The sequence below is a fragment of the Toxorhynchites rutilus genome, chromosome 2, assembly GCF_029784135.1.
Source record: "Toxorhynchites rutilus septentrionalis strain SRP chromosome 2, ASM2978413v1, whole genome shotgun sequence".
Taxonomy (NCBI): Eukaryota; Metazoa; Arthropoda; class Insecta; order Diptera; family Culicidae; genus Toxorhynchites; species Toxorhynchites rutilus.
This window is the reverse complement of record NC_073745.1, coordinates 183,755,160-183,772,028: the sequence shown is the minus strand read 5'-3', so window position 1 is coordinate 183,772,028 and position 16,869 is coordinate 183,755,160. Positions and strand designations below refer to the sequence as shown.

The 16,869-nt window shown below is 37.9% G+C and overlaps 1 protein-coding gene across 1 annotated transcript; it reads right to left on the bottom strand.

The window, feature by feature from the left end:
• Positions 1–5,520: 5,520 nt before the first annotated feature.
• On the bottom strand, positions 5,521–6,903 carry LOC129766488 (uncharacterized). Its single transcript, XM_055767056.1, has one exon. It carries the CDS (start codon positions 6,901–6,903, stop codon positions 5,521–5,523), a length of 1,383 nt encoding a protein of 460 aa, XP_055623031.1.
• Positions 6,904–16,869: the final 9,966 nt, after the last annotated feature.

Genomic DNA, 16,869 nt, shown 5'->3' with positions numbered 1-16,869 from the left:
ATGTGAAATATCAAGCATTATCCAAATACACTATGTGTCCATTTATGATTGGTCCATTTTGTGCTCCTCAAATCGTACCGACCAAGACGGGGAACCAGAGCAGCAGCAAAATAGAATGAAGCACGATTGGAAAGGAAAAAGAAAAAAAATGAGGGAAACATTGGTCGCAGTCTCACACATGCGTAATTCTCGAGCCAGCCAGTCAGCTTAAAAATCCCCGCTCCGCTGCCGTAACGATCATTCTTTGTGTGGACACCGACTGGACAACATCGTTGCTGGACGGGCTGGACGGCGAGGGATCGAGTGCCTTTCTCAAGGCAAGAGGGCGGAGGTGGTAGCGCTGGAGTAGAGTAGAGTAGAGTTTTCAAAGGGCCTTCCTCAAGGCTAGAGACGAATGAACTGCAAAAGTTTAAAGTCTCTTTGATACAATACCTTCCTTCCTTCCGTAACGATCATTCTCATCCAAACCGTACACCACATCGGTTCGCATCACAACACATCAACAAACAAACCCAAGCAGCCATGTCTGGACATGGTAAAGGAGGAAAAGTGAAGGGAAAGGCAAAATCCCGCTCGAATCGTGTTGATCTGAAGTTCCCCGCAAGGGTAGCTAAGCCGAGCGCGTTAGTACCAGTGCACCAGTCCACCTAGCCGGCGTTATATAGTTTCGGCCGCCGAAGTGATCGAGTTGGCTGGTAAAGCTGCTCGCGACGATAAGAAAACCCGCATTCAGAACAGAACACATCAAGACAACAACAGGTAGTTGCAGCGAGTGGCGAGTGGCAAACGCAATCGCAAAACGGCATCAGGTAGCAGAAGATAAAAGTTTGTTCTTTTTACAATCTGCTTTGGTGGCAAATCCAGAACAAGGCGGCATCGAGGGCGTTCGAAATGGTTTTTTTCAAAACCACGAGTACTAAGTTTTCTAAATTGGAACCATTCCATAAAACAAGGCGCTTTTCAGGGCCATTAAACCTTCCTAAAAAGAGTTTAGGAAATAAAGTTCAATGCTTTCTAAAACATTATCCAAAATAATAATAAAACACAAATTGATGTTTTCATAATTTGTTTGCCAGGATCTGATGAGTATGTGAATTTGGCAGTTGTTCTGAGCTTATTGATAGTTGGGGACTTTCCTGATTATTCAATTTTCACCAATTCTTAAATTGTTTCCAGATTGAAAGTACAGTAATTTACAATTAGTTCGACATTTAGCTAATTGGACGGACATGTAATGCGACTTATTTAGTTGGACATTTTTGTAAACATAGAGATCCAAATTATGACCCCACATTGAAAGTCGACACTGTACCACTGTCATCGCAAATGTTCAATTACAGGTTAAAATCGCCTCCAATGTGACACTGAGTGGCGCTTCGGCACGTCGCATTGAATGTAATTTACTGTACAACATGTCACAAAGCTGGATGGGAAGAAATTTTCCAACTGTGAAAGCTGTGGCGAGTGGCAAACGCAATCGCTAAACAGAAAGGTTTAGCCGAACAAGATGGGGATATCGAGTGATAACAAAACAATAAACTCTTTAGATTGAAGATAATTTTGTGATCCTGAAAAGGACCCTTTTTAGCCTGCATGTGAATCCAACGAGCGAACAAATCGTAATGGATGTATTTTTTTGCCATCGCTCCCTTTTAACGCTCATTCGTTCGTCTCGTTGGACTCGCCCCACTGGCTGAGTCTGCCGATTTGTCTTTATCCTGTGAGTGTGTACCGCTAGAGTATAAAACACGCGGACTCCAAAAAAATATCTTATTTTCTTTCAAACCGTAAACCCGTGTGGTTGTACGGCATCGGCATCGTGGACGTAACAATGGAGGAAAAGAGAAGGGAAAGGCAAAATCCCGCTCAACCGTGTTGGTCTGCAATTTCCCGTAGGTGTATCCGCCAATTGCACCGCAAGGGTAGCTAGGCCGAGCGCGTTAGTACCAGTATACCAGTCCACCTAGCCGGCGTTATATAGTTTCGGTCGCCGAAGTGATCGAGTTAGCTGGCAAAGCTGCTCGATAAGAAAACCCGCATTCGGAACAGAACACATTCGGTTCGGTGGACATCAAGACAACAGGCAGTTGCAGCGAGTGGCGAGTGGCAAACGCAATCGCAAAACGGCATCAGGTAGCAGAAGAAAAAAGTTTGTTCTTTATACAAACTGCTTTGGTGGCATATCCAGAACAAGGCGGCATCGAGGGCGTTCGAAATGTTTTTTTTTTTCAAAACCAGGAGTACTAAGTTTAGGAAATACAGTTCAATGCTTTCTAAAACAATATCCAAAATAATAATAAAACACAAATTGATTTTTTCATAATTTGTTTGCCAGGATATTGTGAGTATGAGAATTTGGCAGTTGTGCTGAGCTTATTGATGGTTGGGGACTTTCCCGATTATTCAATTTTCACCAATTCTTAAATTGCTTCTAGATTGAAAGTACAGTAATTTATATTTAGCTCGACATTTAGCTAATTGGATGGAACTGTAATGCGACATTTTTGTAAACATAGAGTTCGAGGTCCAAATTATGACCCACATTGAAAGTCGACACTGTACCACTGTCATCGCAAATGTTAAATTACAGGTTAAAATCGCCTCCAATGCGACACTGAGTGTTTCTCTGGCACGTCGCATTAAATGTAATTTACTGAACAACATGTCACAAGCTGGATGGGAAGAAATTTTCCAACTGTGAAAGCTGTGGCGAGTGGCAAACGCAATAGCTAAACAGGAAGGTTTAACCGAACAAGATGGGGATATCGAGTGATCACAAAAACACAACACCAAAGGTTCTTTTCAGAACCATCAACATGTTCATAAAGAGTAAACAGTAAACTAATCCATTTTTCAGGTAGATAGGTAGGTATTCAAGTAGGAGAAGAAAATAAAACAATATATAAAAAATATATATTTAACAAAAGCTGTCCCCTTTGTATAGTCCTACGTCACTCCGGTTATGTCCCCGACATTACCCACCCGTCTTTTTTTACACGCGCGATGGAGATAGAAACCACGACGAAAAAAGAGATACGATGCAGCACGAATACAAATGCGAATGTGAACGCACTTACACTAAAACACGATAGCAAAATTCCTCCGGCATGGCAACTGTGTAATGTCCTAACCATGTACATGGCAACTGTGTAATGGCAACTGTGTAATGTCCTAACCATGTACATTTTGTTTATTGGCCCAAAAAATGATCTGTGCAGAGCTAACCATTAATCAGCAACGCCCCCTAGTATGTACCCCATATCTAGCGTGGTGCGTCTTCTCGACTGGAGGAATCCAGGATAGAATGGTCACTAGCCGGCGCAATCATCAGCTCGTGTACCCACCATGTACATTTTGTTTATTGGCCCAAAAAATGGACAATCGCATATGATTTAGGGGTGCCTCAAAGCGCTCAAAGTTTTGATTTTTTCAGTTCCAAAAAGTCGATTTTCGGCCAAAAAAAAACACCAGATCTCGTTTTATGCATTTTAAAGTCATTGGGCATCGAAAAAAAATCGATTTTCCAAATTTCCCTTGGAAGATTTTCGAGGATAAAAAAAATCAAAACTTTGAACGCTTTGAGGCACCCCTAAATCATGTCCGATTGTCCATTTTTTGGGCCAATAAACAAAATGTACATGGTGGGTACACGAGCTGATGATTGCGCCGGCTAGTGACCATAGCTGCCGAGAAACTATATAACGCCGGCCGGAATGGCCGGTTTGTTGATGTGTTGTGATGCGAACCGATGTGGTGTACGGTTTGGATGAGAATGATCGTTACGGAAGTGTGTGGTTCGATGGTGGACTGTATATGATTGGGGAGGAGGCAAAGATGCTCGTGACCTTTCCTCGGTTTAATTGGACAGCTGGTGATGCCTCACGCATGCGACAATCACAATCGCCGGGAAGTAGCTGGCTGAAAAGCTGCGTGCTGCGAAACTTTCCACTCGCTGATCTACGCTGACGACCACTCTCGTTGAATCAGCTGCTAGATAGAAACTCTTAAACACTGTGAAATTCAATACACGGAATGTTGTCTTTTATAATACACTTTTTACATTGCCCTAGCTTAATCTAAAATTATACTAACTTATTCTAGACTAAAAGAGAAACACTTGTAAAAAAAACTGTTCGAGGTAAAACACTTCTTGAGCCGAAAAAAAAATATAGATGTGAACGCGTCTCACTGGCTGAAACGCATAGTTTTATTCAGCGGTAATGCTGCAATAGCGATGGACAGCATTTTTCTTTCTTGTGTTGTTGCCGTTATTGCGCTATGTAATGCACGTGCGCTGCTGGAAGGGGAATCAAAGAAAAGGGGCGTTTGTTCCTTATGAACATGTACAGACATGTTTTCTCTTGCGGGTTCTCTTTTCTTCAGTCGTGAGACTGAACATACTCCCCCGGCGAATAGGTAAAAGCTGCTTTTTCTAATGAAGTGGAATCATTTCGATCATTGTCCAAAATAGGTAAAAGTGCTAATTTGTGAATGGGTCGCTTGAAAGTGTCGTACATTTGACTTCTACCACAAGCACTAAACTTAGTATACTCAGGTCCATACAAATTATCCTGTCTCCGATTAGGCACACCAGATAATATACACTTAATTTCCTTCAAGAATTCATGATACTGCATTGCACTAATGATATATGATGTTGCTTGGTAATGTTTAAAAACGATAGGATAGCGATTGGGTTCCCGATTCTGTTTGGTGTTACTTGAATGCAACAAATATGATATAGTTTTCTTTAGATGATCATACAATTCAACATTTTTGAAAAGCGGAAATTCTTCGTTTATCAATGAGTAATGAAATGGTGATTTATGATTGAGTTTGGGAATTAATACCTCAATATCTGGAGGTACATCGATGCTTTCTACGTTATACTCTACTGTTCGCAATAACTGGGAATCATTACACCATATTTCGTTTTTCGCTATCGTACAGTTCCTAACATTGACTATGAAATCTTTATCTTGATGGATTGTTAGTAAGAAGCGCTCGTCATAAGGTAACCATTTTTGCAAGTTCATTCCGCTGGAATTAAGTCCATTTGGTTGTGTTTGAAATATATTCGATTCTTCCGTATCATTGGAATCAAATAGGGTGTCGTTTATGTAAAAATTACCTTCGATGACATTTGCTTGTAATGGATGCTTTTTCTTCCCTTTTATGTTCTTCAGAGGTGATTGAAAAATGGAACGACTCTTCTCATCTTGGTGATATGCTTTTGTAAAATGTAGCTTGCAATTTTCTTCTTCAACGGTAGAGTAAGTATCTTCTGACACTCCTATCTCCTGGACTTTTTGTAAATTTTCTCCAAGAGAATCTGAGCTCACAGTAAGAGCGTGTAGTGTTATTATGTTGTGATTGTAATTATTAAATCGACCACCTACTAGCCATCCTAGTTGTGAGTCTTGAAGACTGGGAAGGTTGTCCGCTAGTCTAAGAAAGCCTGGTTTCATCAAATCATGGAACCAATCCATTCCGATAAGTAGGTCTATCTTATTTGATTGATTAGGGATCTGAGTAGGGATCTGCTAATTGAATTCCTGTGGGTATGTTCCAATTCACAGTCGTGAAATGAATAGCCGGGATGTTGCCGGTAACCTTTGGCGTGATAAGACAATCCAAATTGAACTCAAAATTAGTGCAATGTGATCGAATTTGAACAGAACACTTCTGCTTCACAAGCGACCTAACATTACCGATTCCAGCTATGGGAACATTCACTTCTTCTATGTTAAGATTTAAACTATTTTGGAGTGATTGCGAAATGAAACTCACCTGTGAGCCACAATCCAACAGGGCACGGCATTGATGTATTTGCTGATCTCGATCTAAAACTTTGACTAAAGCAGTGTATAACACCACTTGGCTGACTGGGTTTGACCGTGTATTGGACAGAGCTGATGTTACTGTGGACTGGCATGCAGCATTCTCTTCAAAGGTTGTTGTCGGTTCCACTGCGACACTGGTTTGGGAATGTTGTCTCTTATCAACATTGCTCTTCGGTACAGTTCCGTCGCTATGAAGCAAGGTGTGATGTTTCCGTTGACATTTGATGCACGTTCTTTTCGATGGACACTCTATTACTCGATGGCCTCGACGTAGGCAGTTAAAACAGCAGTTCCTTTCCTTAACCTTCAGCAGACGTTGACTCAATGTAGAACTGTTGAATTCCAGACACTTGTAAGATGGATGGATGTTACTGCAGAAATCACATTGACTTTGTTGCACTGCAGGAGAATTCGCTGAGTTGAAACGCTGAATCGAAGGTTCTTCCGAGGACGGGTTCGAATAAATGCGCTGCTGCTTGAATTTAATTTCTTCGGTTGGCTGACATCTTTCCAAAATTGACACTCGATCTTTTAAAAATTGGACTGTTAAGTCAAAATTTGGTAGTTCATCTCGCCGTATGGTCGCCTCCCAAAGTTTCTTCGTCTCGTCATCAATGGATTGTGCTAACAGATAAACAGCAATTTGCTCTGAAACACCAGTAAAATCTTGTCCAAGGAACTTTAAATTCTCTACATGGTTGCTGAAAGTTTCAACTAATTTTTGCAGCTCATTGTAATTTTCTTTCACTATTTTTTGCATGCTTAACAACCCGCGAATATGCAAATCGATCAATCGCCGCTTGTTCTCGTATCTCTCCTCTAGCAGTTGCCAGGCTCTGTCGTAGTTTCCTTCGTTTAGCGTCCTGGCGTCAATCAATTTGGCAGCTTCTCCCACTAGAGCCTTCTCTAGATGATACAGCTTGATGCGAGGAGGCTCATTGCTTCGATCCACTACATCTCGGAACATTATTTTAAACTTCTCCCAGTGCTCATATCTGCCGTCGAATGTTGGTATGACACGTGGAAGCGATTGCTGAATCACTAATGGCGGCGGATTCATAATGGGTTGTGAAGCAGCTGGTTGTGTTTGTCACTCTAGCAACATTTCTAATTTCACTGTCACTTCGTTGTATATTTCCTCAAACTGCACATAACGATTATCAATTTCTTCTTGCTCCGACGCTGGACTTCCACTCACTATTTGCTGATGATAACCGTCAAAGTCGTTATTCGCTGCTTCAACTCGTTTCATCCACACTTTGACTTGTTGACTGGAAATTTCCTTTTGCTCCACTTCTGCTTGTTGAAGGAGATGCATGATCCTTGTTATTTTTCCTTGCGCTGCACCGCGGAGCGCAGACAAAGCTTCGATGCTGCTAGCAACTTCTGCAGTAGCACTGTCGTTTTTCACTGGTGTTCTCTTCGTGGGCATTTTGCTCGTTGTTTGATTGTTCGTTCACTTCACAAATTGTTCAAATACTCTCACTCACTTTAGTCTATTAACGCTTCACTGTTTAAATTCCGTGTTAGATTTCACACTGGTAACTGCTCTTCTTCTCGGAGTCTGCTTCGATCCGGTTCGAAGGACCAAATTCTTATGTGTGGTTCGATGGTGGACTGTATATGATTGGGGAGGAGGCAAAGATGCTCGTGACCTTTCCTCGGTTTAATTGGACAGCTGGTGATGCCTCACGCATGCGACAATCACAATCGCCGGGAAGTAGCTGGCTGAAAAGCTGCGTGCTGCGAAACTTTCCACTCGCTGATCTACGCTGACGACCACTCTCGTTGAATCAGCTGCTAGATAGAAACTCTTAAACACTGTGAAATTCAATACACGGAATGTTGTCTTTTATAATACACTTTATTTACATTGCCCTAGCTTAATCTAAAATTATACTAACTTATTCTAGACTAAAAGAGAAACACTTGTAAAAAAACTGTTCGAGGTAAAACACTTCTTGCGCCGTCAAAAAAATATAGATGTGAGCGCGTCTCACTGGCTGAAACGCATAGTTTTATTCAGCGGTAATGCTGCAATAGCGATGGACAGCATTTTTCTTTCTTGTGTTGTTGCCGTTATTGCGCTATGTAATGCACGTGCGCTGCTGGAAGGGGAATCAAAGAAAAGGGGCGTTTGTTCCTTATGAACATGTACAGACATGTTTTCTCTTGCGGGTTCTCTTTTCTTCAGTCGTGAGACTGAACAGGAAGGAAGGAAGGTATTGTATTATAGAGACTTTAAACTTTTGCAGTTCATTCGTCTCTAGCCTTGAGGAAGGCCCTTTGAAAACTCTACTCTACTCTACTCCAGCACTACCACCTCCGCCCTCTTGCCTTGAGAAAGGCACTCGATCCCTCGCCGTCCAGCCCGTCCAGCAACGATGTTGTCCAGTCGGTGTCCACACAAAGAATGATCGTTACGGCAGCGGAGCGGGGATTTTAAAGCTGACTGGCTGGCTCGAGAATTACGCATGTGTGCGTAACCAATGTTTCCCTCATTTTTTTTCTTTTTCCTTTCCAATCGTGCTTCATGAAAATGAATTTGAGACAAAACGGTACGCATGTGTTGATTACACATGTAATTTTAAGAAAAGACTCGTACTGAAAATTCTACCCTCTGCCAAAATGCGAGATTACGGCAGTTCGAATTGAACAAATGAACAAAATCCAACTAAACATTCAGAAAGTATGTCTCGTGTAAACGATTAGGCAACAAGAGTGCATTGAATAACTCGTGTAGATATTGTTATTGAGGTTTGATGAATAAATCACGCGGAGAATATCAATTTATCAAGAACTCTAACGTAGTTCCAGCCTGCACTGGGAACACACAGCCGAGAGCTGCCTAACGAACATCCACTCAACATAACATATGTCATGTTTTTTGATTCAGAGCTTGCAAAAATTGTCATTCAACTCAAAAGACGCTAAAATGCTCGAAATTTATGTTTTCTCGTCATTTCGGAATATTTGGTGACATCTTTTTTATGTATCCGGCGAGCGATACTTCTGGTTGATTTTTCAATCAAGTCCAAAATCCTTTCCCCCAATCCTTGCCTACCCATGCGTTGTTTGTTTTCTTTTTCATTTGAAACTCGCAGAAGCTCAGAATCCGGCACAGCAGCAGCAGTGGGGTCTCTTCTTCGAACCATCATCAGCGCAGCAGAAAGAGATATCAGCATTATAATGGAATTCAATATCCCGCTTCGATCATTTATTCATAATTTCATCATCATAACAACGTTTTTAATATCATGTCGATCCTCGTGTACGACAATGTGCAGTCGTCCTCGTCGTCTGATGACTGCAGGCTTGTCTCTAATAAAATCGCAATTTACATTATTTTACAACGCATTATTATTAGTGGTGAGTTCTCCGGGCAAAGCGATGCCGACATTATTCGCCTTCTACATTGAATATATTTTATTGATGATGTCTACCTCATGGGAGGAGGAGGATGATGCTGATCGAGGATCCCCAATACAAAAAAGCTTAATTCTGATGTACAAGTGTAGCAAGCAGTACTTTGCAGACTGAAATAAAATTGTACAGCTTATTTAATAATAAAGATAAAATTTCAAATAACAAACATGCTAGATGGTACTGAATTTAGGTTTATTGAGTATTGTGCACTGGAAGGCTGGAACAGTAAAAATACATCAGAGCAACTCCACACAAAAATCAGTAAAATAAACAGCAAATTTTGACCCGATCTTCTCCGATTTTTTGTAAACTTGTTACTTATAATGGAAGTTTCCCAAAAACACAATTTTCATTATCATATGATCAATTCAAATTACGACTGATTTTTGAAAAGGGCGCAATCGAAATTATTAGTCTTTAAAATATGATGTTCGTCAAAGTTGTTGGAAAATCAATGAACTATTTAGGAAAATAACATTTTTAATGCATAAAATAACAATGTTAAAAAATCTTACCCAAAAATAGAATTTAATATTAAAAACTTTTATATCCCAAAACATCTCCCCTTCGATATATTTTTGTATATATTTTTTAAAAAGTCCTTGCAATTTAACAAAGTTAGATGTACAGTGGTGCCATGGTAAACTCTCCTAAATGGAGATACGAATTTTTTGAAAATTTATAAAATTTCAGTAATTTGTGAAATTTCAGCTTTACAAGTAAAGTAACGCAACAAACCGATTCTACACGCAATTTTGCATGAAAAACTATACTAAGTTTATTGTCCTAAGACTGATCATTTTCGATATACACTCGACAAAAAAGTTAGAGGAACAGAGTGCAAAGTCGGAAATCCTAAGTGATTTTTGACACTTCGTGAAAAATCGACGCATATCGATGGGATGTACATCATTTTGAAGCTGAAACCTTCAGATATTAGAATATTTTACGTACATATTTTTATCTTGGTGTGTGTAGGTGTAGTGGCAACAATATCGGGAACAAATGAAAAATCGATTATTATCTGTTTTGTCAAAGATTGTCTGTAATAACACATTTTTTTGCTAGCCAAATCAACAGCAAATCCAATTAACCTTATCAACCAGCTTTCATTTGGTTCCTAGAACATTTCTGTAGGATCTTCCCATACAGAGATATTCCAGTTTGAATTAAAATTACCCCTTCTTCTTTGATTATGAATAATTCAATGAACAACCATCGCACCGCAAATCGAAAGGCAGTTTTGTAAAATCCAATAAATTCCTCACAAGAGTATAATATTTGTGTGAATTGTAATGATGTGTCATGATTTAATAAAAAAACTTTCAAGTTCAATTGAATTAAAAAATGTTATAGAGGAGGCTTTTGAACAGTGGATGTCAACTGATAGATGTAAAATTGAATTGAATAAAATGTCTTCAGAAGAATTTCGCTCATGTTTTGTGAAGAAAATGAAGAAAATTGATAAATTGATCACGATTTCATTAAAAATGAAATCGTGAAACAAGCAATATTTTCAAAAACAAGAAAACAATGTTTGGCAGAAGGAGAAGTTATAATAATATGTGATTTTTCCGAAAATTATACTTTTGTTTTACAAGATGAGGTTCAGAGCTATCCTTGGAATAATTTCCAGAACACCATATACCCGTTTGCAGTTTATTGCAATGATAATGGTACACTACAGAACTTGAGCTTCATTGTTATTTCGGAGGTTTTGAAACAAGATGCCGTTGCAGTACAGCTATTTATATCGAAATTATTGGGGCATTTGAATCGACTGTATCTATAAAAAAGTGTATCTTTATGTCAGATGGTGCTGTTTCTCAGTACAAGAATAGGAAAAACTTTGCTAGTCTATGTGAATTTACGAGAATCTATGGTTTAGAAGTTTAATGGCATTTTATTGCAACTTCACATGGCAATAGGATGAACTTTAAAACCAATGCACAATGGTCTAGGAGATGCATTTAAGTGGAAATTAGCATTTAGAACTCGAAAGATATTCTCTAGACAAAAATTGTCTTCAACGAAGTTGTTACATATGATAAAGCGCTCATTTTCATGTTGCCAAAAATAGGGTGACCAACATTTTCGATGAAATAAAAAATCTAACTTTCTTATCTCTATAGATAGAGGTAAATATAGTTCGACAATGTTGTAGTTTCAGTTGTTTAAAACATTTTTGTAGAACTTTTTTTTTTCTATCTCTTGAAATAATCGATATAGCGCATTTTTCCTAATTTGCGTTGGGGTCACCATTAAAAACTGTTTTTTTCTCTAACTTTTATATTTCAAATTCTACATATATACAAACTGTCTTCAAAAGACTTTTAGAACATACTGATACAAACATTTTGCGATGTAGAACTTGTCAATATCTCACCTTCACTCAAAGTTATTATTATTTCTTCCAAAAAATACGCTCTCTTCAATTGCTTGCCATTCTTTCTGGGGCAAACATAAAAAATGTTTGTTGACAGAATTTGGAAGAACAAACTTCACTCTATATAATATGTGATTTTTGAAGATGTGTTATTTTTTGTAGTTGAGTAAATTGAAATTGAAATAATAAGTTTTTGGGTGAAAACCATCAACTTTTATATTTCGAATTCTACAAAGCTGTCTTCGTACGACTTTTAGAGCTTATTAAGACCAACATTTTGCAGTGCAGAACTTGTCAATATCTTAATCCTACTCAAAGTATTTGATAGTTTTTCACCCAATATCTCATTATTTCATTTATAATTTACTCAAACACGAAAAATAACATTGTTTTGAAAATCACACATTATATAGAGTGAACTCGGTTCTTTCAAATGCCGCCAATAAACTTTTATGTTTGCCCCAGAAAGAATGACAAACAATTGCAGAGAACGTATTTTTTTGGAATAAATATCAATAACTTTGAGTGAAGTTCAGATATTGACAAGTTCTGCATCGCAAAATGTAAAATGTAAAAAATGTTAAAGTTAGAGCAAAAAAACAGTTTTTTTCAAAGGTGACCCCAACGCAAATTAGGAAAAACTCGCTATATCGATAATTTCAAGAGATATAAATAAACTTTGTTCTACAAAGATGTTTTAAATAACTAGGACTATAACATTGTCGAACTATATTTACCTCTATCTATAGAGATAAGAAAGTTGGATTTTTCATTTCATCGAAAATGTTGGTCGCCCTATTTTTGGCAACATGAAAATGAGCGCTCGATCATATGTAACAACTTTGTCGAAGACAGTTTTTGTCTAGAGAATAACTGTCGAGCTCTAAATGCTAATTTCCACTTAAATGAATCTCCTGGACCGTAAGATGGTAATGGTAAGAAGAGCCAGTTTCGCAAGGCAGCATGAGCATCCGCTGAAAAATTCCAAAGAACTTTATGATTGTGCCAATGATTGTAAGCAGAATTTTAAAACTAAAAAATCTCTCTGTTATGTTTCTAAAGATGATTATAGATTAGCTGAAGAGAAATTTGAATAGATTTCTAAGAAAACGAAATCAATTCATGGTACTCATAAATATCATTGATTCATACCTATTTCTGGTGACAAAATATCAACTAAAATATTCTAATTCCAAGGAAGAACCTGAAATATTTGCTCTATATAAATAATCATTGTCGAAATAAATAAAAGTCGAAAAATATTATTCTCTTGTATCTATTGCTTTTTTCTTCCCAAATATAACTGGAATGCTAAAGAATTTTCGATGAGAATAACAATAAATAAAATAACAACAAATAAATGTTCCGACATCGTATAGAAATTTCACTGACATCGTTTTCAGGGTTGAGGGTTGTTTTGAGACACAAACGTTTTTATTATTAAATTAAATTTTTGAGTAAGATTTTTTAACAGTGCATATGAAATGTTATTTTTTCTAAATAGTCATTGATTATCCAACACCTTTGTCGAACATCAGATTTCAATCAGACATCTGGATTTCGAGTGCCAAAACAGTTTTGTTGTAGTGACTTTCTAGTCTGTAATTTTGCAAATATTGCAAATATTCCCATGTTAGCACAACATTTTGAGCCTAGTATATCCTGAAAACCCCTGTGAATATAATGATACTTTTAGTCATTCTTTTTAGACAATCAAAGAAAGTTTTGAGTAAATTATAGAAGCACTCCATCGCAAATTGTGCCAGAAGTACAAAATGCATACCCTGGAAATAAACAATTATTCACTTCAGTTTTCATGCGTTTGTGTTCTTCAAATTATGTATATCTTATATTCATGCATTGATTTGTCACGTAATTCCAAAAATTACTTTTTTTCTCTCTCTATTATAGTGACTTTCAACACATTTCGGCTGGTTTGTCACTTTTACTTCCATTTTTGGAAGAATATCGAGAGTGAGAATTGAACTCGTGATCTCTGCGTGAGAGGTATAGATGTTACCACTACGCCAGATCACCTCCACTCCAAAAAATACTTAAAAATTTCGGCTTTAAAATCTGTACATCTATTTTTTTTTGTCGAATGTATTCAAAGCACGACTTTACTTTTGTATGTGCGGGTTTCGATTCAGCTTCCGCTCCTTCGGTTCCTTTTATTGATGTTTTGCGAAAATGAAGGCAAATAACACATTCTTTGATGCATTGGACCATATCTCTGGAGATGTGTTTCTAGCAGCGATGCTCATTTTTTAATGAAGTAATTTTTGCAATACAGATTCACTACAGATATCTAAAACCACCGTTCTTTAGCACCTGGTGAATAATGGTTCATAAAACGCTGAAATTGATGGGTTACATATTATTTGATCAAAAAAATTGGATTGGTTGCATCTCCATTTGCGATTCACTCCATCAACGCAACTAAAACACGTATCGATTTTTGCCTCGAAGAAATCATACACTGTGTCTAGTTGGATTGGAAAAAACATCTGTATTGCGACCTTCTACTCTTTGGCTGGTACTCGCCGTATTTACCAAATATTGCTTCTTTAGATTATCATTTGTTCAGGATCTTGTAAGAACTGTGGCTCACCAGATAGAACAAAAATACAAAACGGTGCATATATAAGAAATGCATGTCTATAAAAACTATGCTTTCGATTTTTTCATAAAATCGGCACGAGTTTTACGGGCAACCGAATATTTCCCACGATTAACGAAGCTGTACAGAAAAACATTGGTTAATGAAATCATCAATCACGATGATACTGTAGGTGTTTTGTCTTGACTAGGTTCATTGTAGTCGCCATGCACTACCCAACCACGTTTTCTGTAATGTAAATGATGCTTTGAAGTGAAAATATTCTACATTAATAAACTAATCTTCATAGGTATGATGAATCTGTTTGAATACATCTATGAGTTTGAAAACTCAAAAAACTCAGCAAACGTGCGTCGGTTTTAAATAAAAATGCACGAGATTAGATCCACGAGTAATATTTTCATAAGGACTACAGCAGCCAAAAAAAAAAGAGCTTCCCGCGCTCGGTAAACAATACAAAAAAATAACAACAAACCGTTTAATAACTAACATTTTCACCAAGAAAAATATGGAATAAAACATAGAAAATTCAATTATTCTCTTTAAAAAATAGAGGGATGTCCACGTGGACAAGAAGGGGAGGGGTATCAGGAAGGTCCACACTTGTCCACTGAGGGGGAGAGGGGTATCTAAAACCGTCCTTTTTCTGTCCACGTAGTATGTGGACAGCCCCCAAAATAAATGCCCAATGGTTAATTTTCTAAATGCCGAAATGACCACAAATTAAACGACGTGTAACAAGGCATTTCGAATTAAACAAAACAAAACTATGGTATTGATATGTACAAAATATAATGCGAATATTTATTCGCGTACACAACACTGAAACCTTGATTTTAGTGTGTACCGGGTTTTGCTCAGAACCAGTAGTAATAAATATCAAAATTATTGCTTGCGAACTGGTTAAAAAAATAATACAACATCTTTGACATACTTCCTGACCGCTGGACAACTCTCTTTTCGGCGTGACGACTCCACTCGACGGGGGAGCATGTCAAAACATAACAACCGAACAAGAGACAGAAATGATTGGTCATTATAAATCATCTATCGATCATAATTTTGTGTCCACCGCTATGCTTCTTCTGGGGTACAGTTCATCATCAGTTGGTTCGCGTCTTTGTCTCCCGAACTCCGAAACATGCGTACCGATTTTTTGCCCAGTAGTCAATCTTTTCATTAGTTTTTATCTTCCGAATATTGCGATGATACGATTTTTAGAATATATTCTTCTTCTTGGATGGCACTAACGTTCCAGTGGAACTTTTGCCTTTTCAACGTAGCATTACTTGCGTCATTTTTATTAGTAGAAATTGGTTGAGATTTCTATGCCGAATAACACGCCTTGAATGTACTCTGGAGTGGCGAGTTCCAGAACACGCGTGACCACAGTGCAAGCCGACAGAATTTTCATGAATGAAAAATCCCCCGGCCATAACGGGAAACGAACCCAAACCCCAGGCATGATAGTGTGGGACGCTAACCACTCGACCACGGAAGCACTTTTAGAATATATGGCTGCTTTAAAAGAACGAAAGCAAATATGGAAAGTGAGCTTTTTTTCTTGTAGGAGCTAAAACATGAATCTCATTGGAGTGGAGAAACACTTTGAAATTGTAATGCGTACACATTTTGAAAAGTTCATCTTGAAACAACCGTTGTTACTACCAACAATAATAATTTGGTGTAATGTTTTCGAAGCTTTTACTCTATTTGCTAATTATGTGAAAACACTTATTCACATACCGCCTAGTCTACTTGGAAACAGCATTTCTAATCAATACCACACATTTTTCACGATCTCTTATAGCCTCATCGAAGTAACGGAGTTTATACATAAAATTGCAACAATTCCCAGTGATTTATTTTCGCTCAGTAAAATTTAAAAAAAATGCCTCACGTCAATAACTCCCTTCGCTCATTGATAAAAGTGTGGTATGGCTCCGAACTGCCAAATGTGCTGCAGGAAGTCACTCATAAATCAATAAAAAAAATGTATCTCGTCTTGGCGCCATCCATTTGGGATAGGATCATTATCTGCCTGCAGTTATCCAATAATAACACTAGGGTCAAGTTGAAGAGACATCAGACAGAGATATGAAAGGAGCCATCATGTCGCTTTGGTAGCTTCTGTTGTTTTGGATTGCACCTTTTTCCTTTATCAATTTCGAGCCTTTTTTATTGCCGTTACTTTCGGTCAAACATCATTTAAGAACAGTTCGTTTTTTTTCTTCTCTTCTTTCTTTCAACTCTCTTCCCACGTCCAGTTGTTTGGTAGTCTAAATGTTTGAACCTGAAAGCCTTTAATGAAAGTGTGAATTGGCTTTCTAGATGGTAAGGTTGAGAAAGAAAAACAAAGGAAGCGCTTGAGATTCTAACCTTCTTTTTTTTATAATTTAGCTAGGATCATAAAGCTAAAACATGTAATTTAAACTATTTCAGCTTTATTGCCGCTAAGATAAACAATCCCATTGTTAATTTTGATTGGTTGCCCGGGTATGTCGACGTTCCACTTACTCCTGGAAACAACCTGATGGATCATTCAGCCTAATGGGATTGAAGCTTTATGACAGTGCAGCGGTAGCGTTTTTCGT